A 16,546-nucleotide genomic window follows, 5' to 3' on the forward strand; every position below is an offset into this window, starting at 1 on the left:
AAAAGAGAGTTGAGTGGGAAAAAATGATCAGAGGTGGAAACTTAAGCTGCCTTCCCTGTACTGTTGGTGAGGTTCCATGCAAGTTTTCAGCTCCATGCAGACTTACTTTTCATATAAAAATCAGTATTTACGCTTTGTACGCAGCTTCAAGCCTTAACCAGAGCAACAGCAGTTTCATTTTCTGTTGAGGAAGCTGTCCAGGATTGCAGTCGCTTGCTCATTCCATGGTGCCTCAGCAAAGAATTCCATATAAAACGAGCAACGGGCATGTCACAAGCGCACCATTCTCTTCAGAAAAACCAGACTCAAAATGTTACTGAAACTGTGAGTCATTGCCTAACCAGCTTGCAAGTGCAGAGACAGAGTGGTTCAGAACTGTGATCCAGTTTGTGCATGGCTTTCAAATTAACAGAGAGAGGGTCTCCAGAACCTTTCAAAACAGGGAGAAGTCTGTGAGCATTTCATCTTGATGGTAGTTTGCTGGGTCATTTTCCCACCTGCTTTTATACAGAGAAGACATCTAGACCCTTTTGTGAGGTAGGTCCAGAGATAAAGGAGAGTTAATTCTTCCAGCTATTTGATTTCCAGATTCCTCAGTGTATTATTGTGCTGTTGTATACAGCTTTTCAGTCCAAACTCCCAGTTCCGATACTTTTACTTAAAAATTGAGGGGGGGTTGTTTAAGTAGAGGTTTGAGTGGGACGACACCCCTTGTAACCACTAACAGCATTCCAGCTTCACTCATTTACATGGATGAGTTAAACCAAAAAACCAAAAGGGATATGCCATTTTTGTCACTAATCCTGGTTAAGACCAACCAGGATTGTCCTTGTAAGAAGTCTAAAAGTGGTTGCGACAAGGGAATCATTTTTCCCCAGTTAAACCAAAAAACCAAAAGGGATATGCCATTTTTGTCACTAAAGACCAACCAGGATTGTCCTTGTAAGCAGAGTCTGAAAGTGGTTGCGACAAGGGAATCATTTCCCCTCCCCTGCTTTTCTCTCCAATGGGGACCCAAAGCGGCTTATGTTGTTCTCCTCCCTTCCACTTTATCCTCACAACAACTCTGAGGTAGGCTAGGCTAGAGAGTGACTGGCCCAAGGTCACCCAGCGAGCTTCCCTGGCATGAGTGGGGATCTGAACCTGGGTCTCCCAAACACTAGGCCGACACTCTTAACCACTACCCCACACTTGTTCTCTTGTGTTGCATTGTTTTCAGTTTTATAATCCTACTTTATTGTTCACATAATACAGCTTTCTGCTGCATATACTAATTTTGTACTCCAGTTTTTATTGCATTTCTTGCTGTATTATACAGTTGCATTCTTTTTACATTTTGTGATCTGCCTTAAGTCTTGATGAAAACGGTAGACTAGAAATGAAGGTCAATCTTGCAGTGTAACTTGTGGTGGGCGCTGCACAGTTGCCAACTATTGGCTGGCAACCAGCTGGAGAGGGAGGGGCAGGGATGAATGATGTTGTGCCAATGCCACGACATCACTTCTGGTGAATATTCAGAAGTCACGTCATGTCACTGCCACGACACTCTAGGATTTGGACAAAAATCTGTGGCTTCACCAGAGTTTTGGGCGAAGCCTAGAGTGTCACATTGGCAAAATGATACCCAAAAATGGTGTTGTGCCATAGCCATGCCCACAATGCTACTTTTTTGGCAATTTCTCCCCTGCTGGGTGGAGGTGTGCAAGGAAGAGAAGGAGATCTTCCTGATACCCAAAAATGGTGTTGTGCCATAGCCATGCCCACAATGCTACTTTTTTGGCAATTTTCTCCCCTGCTGAGTGGAGGTGTGCAAGGAGAAGAGGAGGAGGAGATCTTCGTAGGCTGCTGTGATAATTTTATTAAATTTCTTTTTTCCCCAGTTCTCCTTACTAAACGTTGCAAAAATGTCCAGTCGGGTACCCATCGTTTCCCCAGAAGACCTGGAGAGGATCACTCTGACAAGGACAGGGTTTGGCTTCATTATCAAAGCTTTCCACACACCTCGGAATGCTGATGTTGTCCTGAAGCTGTTGACTTGCAAGAACGCAACAGACAGGTGGGTCGCCTGGAAGAGACGAGTAAAAGGCAACGGCTCTTTATTGAATCAAGCAACTGAGTACTATTTAAATTCCAAACTAGGTTTCTTGCAGCTCTCAAACAGGCATGATGACTGCTGCATAGGACCTGGCCACATCTCCTCCTTTCTACTTCATCTCCCTGCAAGGAGTGCTTCCAGCTTGGTGTAGTGGTTAAGAGTGGCAGACTCTAATCTGGACAACCAGGTTTGATTCCCCACTCCTCCACATGTAGACAGCTGGGCCAGTCACAGTTCTCTTAGAGCTCTCTCAGCCCCATCTACCTCACAGTGGGTGGGGAGAGGAAGGAATGGAGATTGTAAGCTGCTCTGAGACTCCAAGTGAAGGGCGGGGTATAAATCAAATTCTTCCTCCTCCTCATGGCTGCTACTGTATTCAAGAACACCAAAAATGTTGAAATGAATGTGAGCTGTGCACAGTTTGCCTTTAATTGGTGGGAGCATGCACAACATCTTCTATATATCCCACTTTTCTCCAAAAGGACCCAAAGCAATTTACAAGAAAAAATATATAAATAAACCACTGCAGATCAAACAAGCAAACAAAACATCAAAAGAGTACATCTCAGGGCTGTACTGTATTTATGGCCTGGTTCAACAGAAGTAATCTGCTGGGAGCCATGGTGCCAAGACCCCGTTGGCTCTTGCCCAAGGACTCACGCCTCTGGCCATGCAGTAGCTTTATGAAGTACTTGAGACAGGAAGGGGAAAAGCAGACCTCAGGAAAGATGTTCTTCCTCTTGCTCCTTCCGTCTCTTCCTCTGTAAGTGAGGCTGTGGGGAGAATGAAAGGGTACAGCTGGATATGGAACAGTCTTATAAATAGGGTTGACAGTCCCCCGCTGGAGTCAGGGGATCTCCTGCCCGCAAGCCCCACCCACCCCCACTGCTGATCAGCTGACCAGTGGGGGCACGTACTAGGAGCAGGAAGAAGACCCAAGCTATGCTGCTGGCAATGCGGTGACATCACTTCCAGTGTGTACCAGAGGTGATGTCATTGAGGCAGCGATGTCTGGGTGACACTCTGGTATTTGGACAAAAACTCTTGGGTAGGGTAGAAGCCATTTTTACCATAGAGGTTTTGCCCAAATGCCAGAGCATTGCCAAGACATCCCAGTGTGATGATATCACTTCCGGTACATGCTGGAAGTGATGTCACCACATTGCCAGCAACATAGCCTGTGCCTCCCTCCCTCTCCTGGTAAGTCTCCCCATCCCCTGCCAGTTGCCAGTAGGGACCTTGCAACTCTAGGGATGAGGTTTAGCAGACGTACAGGTGAACTGTTAGCAGCTTTGGGTATTTAAGATATCAACCTGCATTGTATTGAGATGGACTGTTTGTCCATTGGGCCCAGAGTAGTCTACGCTGGCTGGCAACTAATGGCTTTCCAGGCCTTGAGCAGAGAGTTGAGCAGGTCTTGAGTAGCAAATGGTCTTTCCTTGCCAGGCCTTCTAAGGTTCCTAAGCGGTGATATTAGGAACTGAACCTGCAGCTTTTTGTACATCAAACATTACCACTGAACAATAATGCCTCCTTTAAAAAAATAATTCCAGGTTGGATTCTAAAGGCATTTCTGCTGATGGAAGAGGAAGGCAGGCCCCTTTAAACAACCAAAAGGACTATTTTGGAGACTGTTTGAATCATGTGAACAAAATATGTAGGATGAACGTAACATAAGAACAACCCCTTTGAATCAGACCAGTGGTCCCTTTAGTCCAGCATCCTGATTCCTGCAGTGGCCAACCAGTTGCCCTGGAGGTCCAACAGAAAAAGCACAGCGGACAAAGCCTTCCCCTGATGTTGCCTCCTAGCATTGATGTTCCGGGGTCTGCTGCCTGGCTCTCAATATGGAGGTTGTTACATACTTGGTAGAGTGACCTTGTCTCAAATACAAAGTTTCTGTTTTGGCATTGTTTTTGTTACCCAATTTGAGTTTTGTTTCTTTCTTTTTTTAACTGATCTTTTTGCCTGAGTATCAGCCAACAAGGTGGCTCACAACAATTTTAGGTTAAAAATAACTTGAAAATTGGTCAATTATCCCTTTCTCCAAACAACAGTTCAGAATCGTGAGTGTGCTAGTGTGAAGACTTCATGGAAGCTACATCAGACCCAGAGATTCAAACTTGGAGATTAAGTTGCGTTAGAAAAGAGAAATAGGCCACTAAAGTTTTTAGACTTGTCTCTGTGGTTAAACGGGTGGTAACCAAAAGGCCATAAAAATGGCACCTATTTTGAGAGCAATAAGAACTAGAGTTTGAAACTCTGTAAACTGAATTGTGGATTTTACCCTGTAAATCCTTTACAGAACAAAAAGGAGGAAAATTTTCCATGTAGAATCCTTTCACCTGTAAATCCTTTACAGAACAAAAAGGAAAATTTTCCATGTAGAATCCTTTTAGTCTTCTGAAAAAGCTCTAGGATATTGTGTGGGGTTCCTCAGACAAGGCACCCCACAGTATTCCCCAGAAATTGGAAGAAGGAAGTAGGGCAACCCAAGAATCCTCACATTCTGCCTTTCAAGTTGCCTTGTGTGAAAGTCTAGAGAGTGGTGGTCTTACAATGGTGGGCTTCCCCCCCTGAACACATGAAAGTACTGAATCAGACACTGGTCCATAAAGGTCAGTATTGGCTATTAAAACCAGCAATGGCTCTCCAGGGTCTCAGATCAAGGACTTTACCTGATCCTTTTAACTGGAAATGCCGGGGATTGAACCGGGGCCTTCTGTGTAGCAAGCAGATACTCTACCACCATTGCTACAATTTGATACTGGCCTTGTCAGCCATTCACGCATGACCTCAGAGTCCAAGAGAAGTTACTCACCACTGCATTGTGCAAATGAAAAGAGTTGAGCTCAGCCGTGGAGGAAAGTGATCGAGTGAACCTGCAACAATCCTATCGGTAGAGGATCACAATTCTCTTGCGCTTTTCCTTTCTGTGGTCTCAGTCTTACTTCATTTGAAATGGACTTGTGAAATCACTACCTATAACTCTTAATGTGTTGGCAGAGACTTGAAGGCACTGCTCGAAGATGTAGCTGGCATCCGACATGTTCATTGTGAAAGGCTCATGCCTCCCATTGGCATCTACCAGTTCCAAGGACTCCTCGGGGTTGTTACTGAATGGATGCACAACGGATCACTCCATTCCCTCATCCATGAGGTATGCAAGAGAGAGATCTGTCTCTTTTTCTTATGCAAATAATTGAGGCGGTGGGACCTGTTGATGATTTTTTTCCAGTCAGGAAGGTGAAATATATTGTATATATATGACACCTTTGCTGGTAGTATTGTAATGCAAAACTTGTATTTGGGAGATATGAAATTGAGACCTATTTTACATGGATTTTAGACTATTTAGGACACTTTTCTTTTTTGGTTGGTATTTGTTTCTGTTTTATTTTCTCTATACTATTCCTTTTAATGTCAGTGCCAGTAAAGGTAACTGAACAGAACTATATTGTATACAGCCAAACATTTTCCATCCAAAGTATTACATTTAATATTTTTACATTGTGTGTGGTTGTTTTTTTCTGATGACATAATTAAAACTTTTGGAACAAGGCAAGCTAGGAACACAGAGCAGAGTTTGAGTTTTAATACCAAAGTGAATGTGTGTGTTTGTTTGTTTTGAAGCATGAACTCTATCCGGATTTGCCTCTTCCTCTGTGCGTAAGGATCCTGACAGATGTGGCCGAAGGCCTCAGCCATCTACACAGTTTGGAGCCTCCCATCCTTCACCACAGCCTGAAACCTTCCAATGTCCTCCTAGATCTTGATTACAGAGCTAAGGTGGGCCCCTCCCATTCCTCCTGGTGGTAGAATGGGCCATCCAGTTGGAGCTGACTTACAGCAACCTCTCATGTGCTTTCCAAGGCAAGAAACCAACAGAGGTGGTTTGCCATTGCCTGCCTCTCTGTAGCAACCCTGGACTTCCTTGGTCATCTTCCACCCAAGTACTAACCAGAGCTGACCCTGCTTAATTTCCAAGATCTAACAAGACTGAGCTAGCCTGTGTCAAACGCGGGGCCTTGTTTGCCATGGGATCTTGTGTTCTGTCTTCATTTTCCTGCACCGTTCTGTATTTGGGATGTTGCGGGGGGGGGAGTTGTGTGACTGTGTGTGCCTGCTTCGCTTTGTTGCTTGGTAACTGTTTCTCTAAGGATGCCCCCCCTGCGATGGGAAGAGGCTGAATGACCTTGGTGTCTGTCTTTGCTCGCTAGCCTGTCTTAGATAAGGATTGTAGGTTCACAGGTGGTGGTGGGGGGATGTGAACGTGTGCTCATTTTGGCAGGCTGAATGAATTGTGTGATTGGCCAAGCTTGGGGGGGGCAGCTATTTGAATGGGGTATAACTTTCTTGTTGGTGCCTTTTTCGGCCGTTCTGACACAAGAATGCCTTAGCTTGCAGTATCTTTATATCTCGATAAACAAATCACTGAAAAGAGTATTGTTGAGACTGAAGTTTGCACAAGAGTCTGACCTTGGCTCAGAGACCACGATCCCTACGGGCAGTGGAGTGTGGGGGCCCTGCGGTTTCTGGACCCCTGCTGCAAGGAGCATAACTGGAACCCAGAATAGGGGGAGGTGCCATGGTCGGAGCCCAAGCGGGTGTGCCTGGCCCAAGAGGAGCTGAACCTCATCCCCCCAGAATATAGAGACTTAGCCAAGGTGTTTGAGGAGGGTGAAGCAGACGAACTTCCCCCTCACCGGAAAACTGATTGTGCTCACTGGAAAACTGATTGTGTCCAGGTCAGACCCCCATTTCCTTGTAGCTTACAATAAAATGCATTCAAAAGAAAGCAAATTCTGAGACGAAGGTGATGTAACTAGTATTACACAGAAGATCTGGTTGAGCTTTGCCAGTGGTATACCTGACTCCTTAAAGTGATTCCTTCCTTCCTTGATTCTAGATATCAGATTACAGCCTCCCAACCTGGAGAAGGCAGCAGTTAAGATCCGTCCTACAGAACTGCGACAACAGAAGCTGTTGGGATTTGCTCTACCTGTCCCCTGAAATTGTCCAGGGAGGCAGTTTCTCACGAGAAGGTGATATTTACAGGTGAGCTGGGTTGTCTTTTGTTTAAAAGCAGAACTTCATCACTTGAAACTTCAAAGCTTGAACAGTGCTTTAGCGTTGCCCTCTTGTCTATATGTGAAGCTGATTTACAGTAGGGCAGACTGCTGGGATATTTATTGTCATATGAACACATCTGCATGAAGCTTCCTTATACTAAATCGGACAGTTGGTCCATCAAAGTCAATACTGGCAGTTCAGACTGGCAGCAGCTCTCCAGGGTCTCAGGCAGAGGTCTTTTGCATCACCTTCTACCTGGTCCTTTTTTAACTGGAGATGCCTGGGATTGAATCTGCAAGTAATGCTTCATCTTAGCTGTGGAGTCTTGTGAGCAAAAATTCTACTTCGTGAACTACTGGCACTAAAGTTGTGAGCGAGCCGTTTGGCTGCTTAATAAGTTTGTTTTGGAGCCATCCTTCTTGAGTCAAGACAAAAATGCATGAGCTGGAGGCTAAAAAGCTGTGAGGTAGCTCACACTAATTCAGCTTAGAGGAAACAATGCCCGGGACGCGGCCCTTTGCATGCCAAGCAGATGCTTTGTCAGTGAGCCACAGCTTCTCTCCTACTCCTACTAGCAGCAGCAGTTCACCAAGTTCTAGGGCAACTTACTCAACATCTGGCCTTTGAGGATCAAGCTGAACAATGGATGTGGCTTGGCTGTGTGCTGGGAAGGGGGGTGGGCTACGTCTTCCCCACCAACTGTCCCAAGCTGTTTGCCTAACGAGAGCAAGAGCACAGCTTGCCATGTGTCTCTACCAGAATAGAACTTTGCATGCCAAGCAGATGCTTTGTCAGCGAGCTACAGCTTCTCTCCTACTCCTGCTAGCAGCAGCAGTTCACCAAGTTCTAGGGCAACTTACTCAACATCTGGCCTTTGAGGATCAAGCCAGATGTTGGAAGATTACAGCTGAATAATGGATGTGACTTTGCTGTGTGCTGGGAAGGGGGGGGGCTACGTCTTCCCCACCATCTGTCCCAAGCTGTTTGCCTAACGAGAGCAAGAGCACAGCTTGCCATGTGTCTCTACCAGAATAGAAGTTTATAACAAGAAATATAGATGGATCATGGCACTAATGTCTGAGACTCGTGAATTTGCTAGTTGAGATAACAGAGACCCCCAAAGTAATGTATGCTTTTCTCCTGATATTTATGCTTAGCTTTGGAATGATGTGCTGGGAAACCCTAAGCAGACAGAAGCCATTGGAAGGTAGGCATCTGTGTGCCTCGTCTGACCCTTCCCTGATGGTCCCCCCCCCCCCATGGAGCTTTTATTTTATTCCTGTGCTTCTGTTCTTGTGCCTATCTGGCTTGGTGCTTTCCTGAATATAATCATGCCTGTAGGACCAGAAGGAGCATCTTTTGAAATGTTCCTGCTCTTTTTCAAACATGTCCTGTTATTGCTCAGTTTTGGGGTGAACGGGTCCGCTATGCATTTCCACAGAGGCACTGGTATGGTGCATCTTATTGGACTTCTTGTTGGAGAACGACACTCTGTGAAATTTCCATAGATGTTATGCTTTGCAGTGACCTCTGAATTCTTTTTTTTAATATTGCTGTAGATGACTGGGAAGGGGAGGGGCTTCTGTGTTTGTGTGTGTGTGTGTGTGGCTGGGGATGCTTTGCTATGCAGCTGCATAACTCTTTTTCAAGATGCCTCCCTGTCTCTGAGAAGGCTGGACAAATGACCTTGGATGCTGTCTCTGCTTGCTCCACTAACATAGATAACCTAACATGCCTCACAGGTGGGGGGGAGTAGAAGAGGGTGAAAGCTTGGCGGGCCAAATGCTTGGACTGATTGGATGGGACACTGGAGGGGGGCTGGTTTGAACTCTGTATATCTTTGGGCATTGGTGCCAGATCTTTAGTTCTGACACGAAGACGTCTTAGCTTGAATCATCTTTACTACTCAATCAACATACCTCTGCAGAGAGTGTTGTTGTGAGTAACTTTGCTCAAGAGTCTAACAGTGAGCTAGACAGAACATAATACAAGCACGAAAAGGCTACCCCTACAATTAACGGGAAAGTAAATGCTAAAATACAAAGTGCAATTAAGTGCAGATGGTGATTAGCTTATCACAAGAGTGTGTATCAGTTCTCATTTTATCTCTAAACCTTGTCTATTATAATTGTGATATTATTTAAATAACTGGTTCATAATTAATAAAAGATAAGCAACATGAAAGCTTAGCTAACATAATCATGCAATATTATCTAGATAACTGATTGGTTCTTAATTAGATAAGCAACATATGAGCTAATCTGCAGGTACATATGAGATACATCTGGTAAAGCAAGATAAGAAGGCCACACTCAACCTTTAGCCTACTTTCCCCCCCTGTAACTGGCTGAACTAACTCTTTTATATATATATTTACCTCTGAATTCTATTAGTCTACTTCACCTGCTCTGAAGAGAAGCATTCAAGGACCAAGACAGAGCTTAACAGATCAGTTCATAAACAGATAGAGGCTATGGTACCACCATTTAAGGGGGGGAAAAGAGGGGGCAGTTCATCTTCCCTACGTAGTATCCAGGGGTGACCCTTCTTTAAAAGATCTGTTGTCTTGCATTGACATGATAGAGATCATTGGAGAGTTAGGATGCCTTATATTTGTTCATGTACAGATATACATACTGGAAGCTAGCAGGCTTCTGAAGGTGGCAGCACAACCATTAACCTTGCAGCAGATTCCCGGAGAACGACAGCTGCTTTCAGTGTTATCGAACTCCAGCTTAAAACATGTAGCTCACTGTCTTCCAAATTTGAGTGTTGTCACACCAGTGGACAGAACAATTGTTGTAGACACTACCCTGCAGGTTCTACAGTTGCAACCATTAGCAAGGGATCAGATGGAATAAGAAATGGCAAGATAGCATTCCTATAGTAATCTTTAATAGAAAGTGTAGTTTGGAAACTGACCTTCAGCTCCAATCCAATGAGCACAAGGTGAATCTAGAAAAATAGCTTAGGGTGTGAATTAGAGCAAGAAAGCTATTCTCTAAATATATACTTTATAGAACGGAGGTAAATGGAATGTTAATTCATGCTATAGGATCTTGACATCCTGTGTCTGAAAACTGGAAGAATGGAAAGGGTAGAAAACACCGGTGTGTGTGTGTGTATCCAGTGCTGCTAGCCCTTGCAGTCATCTGTGAATGCAGGCAAGGTTCACTGCCCAGCCTTATGTAAACTGAAGGGGAAGGGAATTACTGTGCACCCAAACTTCCTTCCATGGCAGTCCAACTGCCTTGCCTAATGTAGAGGAAGTAACAGAAAAAGGTAAGCGGAGGGAGGAAAATGGGACCAGGTTATATATTGGGAGACCCATGCCAAGCTTTCCTCAAACCCATTTAATTATTCAGTGTCCTCGCCAAGGAGGTCAGGCATCGATACTCGGTACCTGTGATAGACAGTCCAGAAGGCATCTCCCTCTTTCCCCCAATTGGTAAAAACGTAAACTCTATCCAAAAACGACAGTTGCCAGAATTCAATTGAGGAAGCCTTGATAAATCAGATCCATTCAAGTGTGGTGTGTGGAGGCAATGCCATAACCCAGATATCCCAGGCTAGTTGTATGTTTTATATGTTTGAATGTGGTTTAATTGTATTGAATTTTATATTGTTGTACTGTATTTATGTTGTTGGAACCCGCCCTGAGACTGTCAAGGGGAGGGCGGGATATAAATCCAAATAAACATAAACATAGTTCCATCTTGTCAGAACGCAGACGCTAAGCAGGGGTTGACCCTGATTAGTGGTGGGATGAAAAACCACCAGGGAAGTCGAGGGTTGCTACACAGGGGCAGGCAATGGCAAGCCACCTCTGTTTGTCTCTTCAGCTGAAAATCCTTCAGGGTTGCCAAAGGTTGCCTGTGACTTGAAAGCACTTTTCTGCCACCAGAGGTAGTAGCTGACAGGTGCTGCCCACACACAGCTTTTGTTTTGAACCTCTTTTGGTGAGCCCTGATTTTCCATGTATAGCGGTCTTGAGTGCTTTTGGCATGTAGGAGAATGGGCCTTACAGATAAATAATTTCTATATCCCCGAAAACACAGAGCTTTGCAACATTGTCAGTTCGTGCCGTTCCGCTGCCAGCCATCCAGTGCTGAGTAATGAAATGAGGCGAAATCCACTAATGCACATAAACTTTCAAAGCATTTTACTGGCCACAAGATTTCAGGTGTAATCCTAGCTAAGCAGATCTCTAAATCCACAAGTCATGTGTATCAACCCGCAGGATTGATAGGTTTAGTAACAAGGTGATTAGAATGCCAGGATAGAAGAGAACAGAGATTTATTCCTGATAGTGGGCAGGGTTTCTACAGTTTAGCAGAAGAGAGTCAGAAGGGCCAGCGTGGAGTCATGGTTAGACTAAGATCTGACAGACCGAGGGTCAAATCCCTTGCCATTCTGCTGAGTGACCTTGGGGCAGTCATTCTCTCACAGTCTAACCTACCTCACAGGGCCGTTGTGAGCATAAAAAAGGAGGAGGGAGAGAACCGTGAACTGCTTCGGGTCCCTACTGAGAAGAAAAATGGGGTGTAAATAGCTAAATAAATACAATACAATCCAGGATTTTGACAGTATTGCTTGAATCCATTGTTTCTTCCCAGTCTTAACACTGAAACAGCTGGGACTTAATTTCATATAATGTGCTTTGCAATCTCCTCCTCTTTAGGCGTGAGCCATTGCCTGTTTCCAAATCTGGAGTCCTGGGTAAACCTTCCTGTGCCTCCAAAACTCAAGCCAGGCCTATAATCTCACTGAATGGCTGACAGCTGAAATGCATTTTACAAAGCTGTGTGTTTCAGGGGATATGGAAGCTATTTATCTGGTAGGCCCTTGTTCTCATATACATACAGACAGCACTCAAGACCACTGCCAGAGGTACATGGAAAATCAGGCCTGACAGAGGCTGAAAAGAAAAGCTACACGTGGACAGCTGCTGCCTGTACTGTGATCTCCCGCCTCTACACACCAGACCTGAATGGCTTTGAAACTGACTTAACGGTTGCACAGGCACCATTGCAAAATGTTTACGCTGCTGAGAGTGTCCAGCTGGGGTCTTGAAGCTAGGAGGAGCTACCTGACCCTCTTCATGTCTGTTGGAGAACACAACAAGGACTTTGTATCACATGTGCGATGAGACCCACTCCAGTTCTTTTCTGTTTGGGACAACAGCACACAGGGAGAAATGGCTGCAGCCCCCCACCCACCCCTGTGTTTTTGAGTCCTCAAGCCCACATGGAGCCACCACTGGCTCCACTGTGAAGTTTGTGTGTGGCCATGTAAGCGATGTGGTTGCATCCCCTTCCAGTTCCAATGTAGGGGGTCGTCAGAGCTTCCTGTTACGTCCAAAGCTTTCTTTTTGGTGGAAAGCACCATCAGGTAGCAGCTGGCTTGTAGTGACCCCATAGGGTTTTGTTCAGAGGTGGCTTGCCAGTGCTTGCCTCTGCATAGCAACCCTTTTCTTCCTCAGTGGTCCCCCGTCCAGGTATGAACCGGGGCTGACCCTGCTTAGCCTCTGAGTTCTGATGTAATCGGGCTAGCCCGGGGCATCCAAGTCAGGTTCTTGAGGTTGTATGGTTGTACTGTCTTGCTTCCTTGGCTCCTTGCCTCCTTTCTGGGAGAACAATCTTCCAGGTTATTATCTGGGATCAGGGTGGGTGGCTCCCAGTCTTAACACTGAAACAGCTGGGACTTAATTCCATATAATGTGCTTTGCAATCTCCTCCTCTTTAGGCGTGAGCCATTGCCTGTTTCCAAATCTGGAGTCCTGGGTAAACCTTCCTGTGCCTCCAAAACTCAAGCCAGGCCTATAATCTCACTGAATGGCTGACAGCTGAAATGCATTTTACAAAGCTGTGTGTTTCAGGGGATATGGAAGCTATTTATCTGGTAGGCCCTTGTTCTCATATACATACAGACAGCACTCAAGACCACTGCCAGAGGTACATGGAAAATCAGGCCTGACAGAGGCTGAAAAGAAAAGCTACACGTGGACAGCTGCTGCCTGTACTGTGATCTCCCGCCTCTACACACCAGACCTGAATGGCTTTGAAACTGACTTAACGGTTGAACAGGCACCATTGCAAAATGTTTAAGCTGCTGAGAGTGTCCAGCTGTGGTCTTGAAGCTAGGAGGAGCTACCTGACCCTCTTCATGTCTGTTGGAGAACACAACAAGGACTTTGTATCACATGTGCGATGAGACCCACTCCAGTTCTTTTCTGTTTGGGACAACAGCACACAGGGAGAAATGGCTGCAGCCCCCCACCCACCCCTGTGTTTTTGAGTCCTCAAGCCCACATGGAGCCACCACTGGCTCCACTGTGAAGTTTGTGTGTGGCCATGTAAGTGATGTGGTTGCATCCCCTTCCAGTTCCAATGTAGGGGGTCGTCAGAGCTTCCTGTTACGTCCAAAGCTTTCTTTTTGGTGGAAAGCACCATCAGGTAGCAGCTGGCTTGTAGTGACCCCATAGGGTTTTGTTCAGAGGTGGCTTGCCAGTGCTTGCCTCTGCATAGCAACCCTTTACTTCCTCAGTGGTCCCCCGTCCAGGTATGAACCGGGGCTGACCCTGCTTAGCCTCTGAGTTCTGATGTAATCGGGCTAGCCCGGGGCATCCAAGTCAGGTTCTTGAGGTTGTACAGTCTTGCTTCCTTGGCTCCTTGCCCCCTTTCTGGGAGAACAATCTTCCAGGTCATTATCTGGGATCAGGGTGGGTGGCTCCCGGATTGCTAAACCTGTTCTTGGGCTTAGCTCCCTGAACATTCCACTTGCGCTTTAATCTCGTGCTCTGGTGGATTGGGCAGGTGCCCGTGCCTTCTGAGGTGCTCAGACCATAAACGACTGTAGCACTCTTTACAGAACAGCCCTTTCTTCAGACCTTGCACAACCTGGATGGCACTTTACCCCCCAGTACTTGGTCAGAGCTGCACCATTGAAGGAGGATTTAAACCTCCCCGTATTGTGCTGTTTCCCCATTGTTTGGAAATGCTATTTGGGTTACTGTAAGGCCCAGTAGAGGGAAAGAAAGGTGCAATATAAGTACAAGTAAATTTATTGTATTAAGCCATTGGCCATTACAGGCACAATATAAGGTACTGGTCCTGTTTTCCCTACTGATTAATATCTGCCAGGGAGGAGGGGAAATGATGCAGAGTAAAAGAAACAAATTCTTTCCCCTTCGCCATCAAGTGCCACTGTCCTGATCAAATATCCCTAGCTTGCTGGGGTTACCAGCCTCCAGGTGGGGCTCGAGTTCTCCTAGAATTAGACGACAGAGATCAGTTCTACTGGAGAAAACAGCAGCTTCAGAGGGCAGATTCTATGGTATGCCATGGATTCTAGGTAAAATTCCTCACTGAATTCCCCCTCCACAGGTACCACTCCCAAATCTCCAGGAATTTCCCTGGCTGGATTTGGCAACTTTCCCAGCTGCTTCTTTTTAGAGCCAAAAGACTTCAGCATTCCCGTTACAAAACTCCAGCCAGTATTCTGCAGGTAGTTTGGGCTTAGTGTCCTTCTTTTTAGAGCCAAAAGACTTCAGCAGAGAGAAAAGGCTGGAGAGAGAGAAAAGGCTGTTTTCAATCTTATACTGCCCTCTTGTGTTCATGTTTGTCTATATAATTGCATTGTCTACATAATCACATGTGAAAGTCACTGACAGTGCCTTGAATCCATTGACTGGAAAGGGTATACTCTGCTTAGGAATGTTGCCAGTATAAACCCTAGATAGCAGCAAGGCCCACATCCACAGCTTCTGTAAAGAAACATTTCTTTTGCGTGCCTCAGGCAAGAAGACCTTGCTTGAAGCTGTGACTGGCATCTGCAGGGGAATGCGCCCTGGTGTTGAACCAGCGTTTATTTCCAGTGGCCTGCCTCATCGAAACAAACTGCTGCAGATGGTTGCTCTGTGCTGGCACCAGGAACCCCATTACAGGCCGCGTGCTGCAGGTATGTTGGCTTGGCCTTGCCAAAGTATTTGGATTTTATACAAGCCCTTTTGGCATTTGCAGATGCAGAGAAGAGCACACCCATGTGTCATTTTGATTGGCTGCCCATCTGTGACTGGTGCTCCAGTTATTTGTGTCTTCATGCATGGAGTCTCTGAAATGCTAGTGCAATGTCACAGTTTTGGTGCTTGTAGGGCAATTGGAAACCCTGACCTGGATAGCCCAGGATAGCCCAGGCAAGAAGCAAGTTTGGCCCTGGCTAGTATTTGGATGGTATTTGGATGGGAGACCTACAAGGAATACCAGGGATGTGATGCAGAGGCAAGCAATGGCAAATCACTTCTGAAGGTCTCTTGCCTTGAAAACTCTAGGGGGTTGCCATAAGTCAGACTTAACAGCAAAAAAAAGGCAGCCGGAATGCTTCATATTTACTTTATTTATAGCCTGCCTTTGGCACCGAGATGCAAGGTGGAATTATGCAGTGAAAGGCAATGCAGATAGCATGAAACACCTAATATGCAATGCAGTAGGGTTAGGAATAAAAAATTACAAACAATGCCAAAATATACCAGACATCATGTGACAAAACAAAATGGAGTATGGAATTAAAGAAGTCTAAAACAGTGTAGCAAGACTTGGGTAGCACATGCAATAAGCAGACAATCCCCATCTTCAAACCATGGCATATTCTACAGTCCTGACTATAAAAGCCCCTTCTTGACCTGTTCCATTGTCCTGTAGCCTTATTCACTTTATAAAAATGCCCTCCTGAACAATTCTGTTCTACGTAGTTTGCAGAATGACAGAAGCGTAGGGGCCTTCTTGTCATTTTCAAGAAGGCCATTCCACAAATTGGGAGCCCTGATCTTACCAGTGCAGAGGGTCTTAAGACTGTGTCTAGTTGAAATAAATGAATTGCTTGGACCCAGTGCAGTAGCCTAGACCTTCCTCCTCCATCAGTTTCTCTCAGGCCCCTCAGACCCATGTGCTCGCGCCACTACCTCTCTTCTGGCTCCCAAGCTGGTAAAGGGCCCTTGCACATTATATGGATGGTTCCTGGTTCCATGTTTACACATCATATCTTAGGATACCAAGCTCTCAGGGAGGTCCTATTGGGGTTAACTGGTGTCCAGTTCCCACTAGTTAGCAGAGTACTCATCTTACAAAGCTGCACAGAGCCACTTTGCAAGCTTAGAAAAGAAATACTCTTTATTTGAGAAGTACACTTTTGATAGGAAAGAGTAGAGACAGGATAGAGTACTAACTTACTAGCTAAAGGACGGAAGCAGGTGGCAAGAGGGTCATCTGCCTAATGGTTCCAAGAGAGCACAGCATGTTGTCTCTCTTGGTGTGTGCAGGGAGAGAGTTTGTCTTCAACTGAGAGAACGGAAGGAAGGAAATTGTCCCTGAACACAATCTG

At 45.6% G+C, this 16,546-nt stretch overlaps 1 protein-coding gene across 1 annotated transcript in view; it reads left to right on the forward strand.

Moving 5' to 3' along the window:
* The window catches only part of LOC107126194 (receptor-interacting serine/threonine-protein kinase 2-like), a 39,523-nt gene that overhangs the window by 12,156 nt on the left and 10,821 nt on the right, over window positions 1-16,546 (forward strand). Inside the window, exons 2-7 of the mRNA XM_015429721.1 lie at window positions 1,881-2,056; window positions 5,102-5,255; window positions 5,729-5,884; window positions 7,005-7,153; window positions 8,326-8,375; window positions 14,966-15,127. Of these exons, the coding sequence (XP_015285207.1) occupies window positions 1,905-2,056; window positions 5,102-5,255; window positions 5,729-5,884; window positions 7,005-7,153; window positions 8,326-8,375; window positions 14,966-15,127 (823 nt within the window). The 5' untranslated portion in view covers window positions 1,881-1,904. The remainder of the gene's footprint in view (window positions 1-1,880; window positions 2,057-5,101; window positions 5,256-5,728; window positions 5,885-7,004; window positions 7,154-8,325; window positions 8,376-14,965; window positions 15,128-16,546) is intronic.

This window comes from Gekko japonicus, unplaced genomic scaffold, assembly GCF_001447785.1.
Source record: "Gekko japonicus isolate JY-2015 unplaced genomic scaffold, Gekko_japonicus_V1.1 scaffold815, whole genome shotgun sequence".
Classification (NCBI taxonomy): Eukaryota; Metazoa; Chordata; class Lepidosauria; order Squamata; family Gekkonidae; genus Gekko; species Gekko japonicus.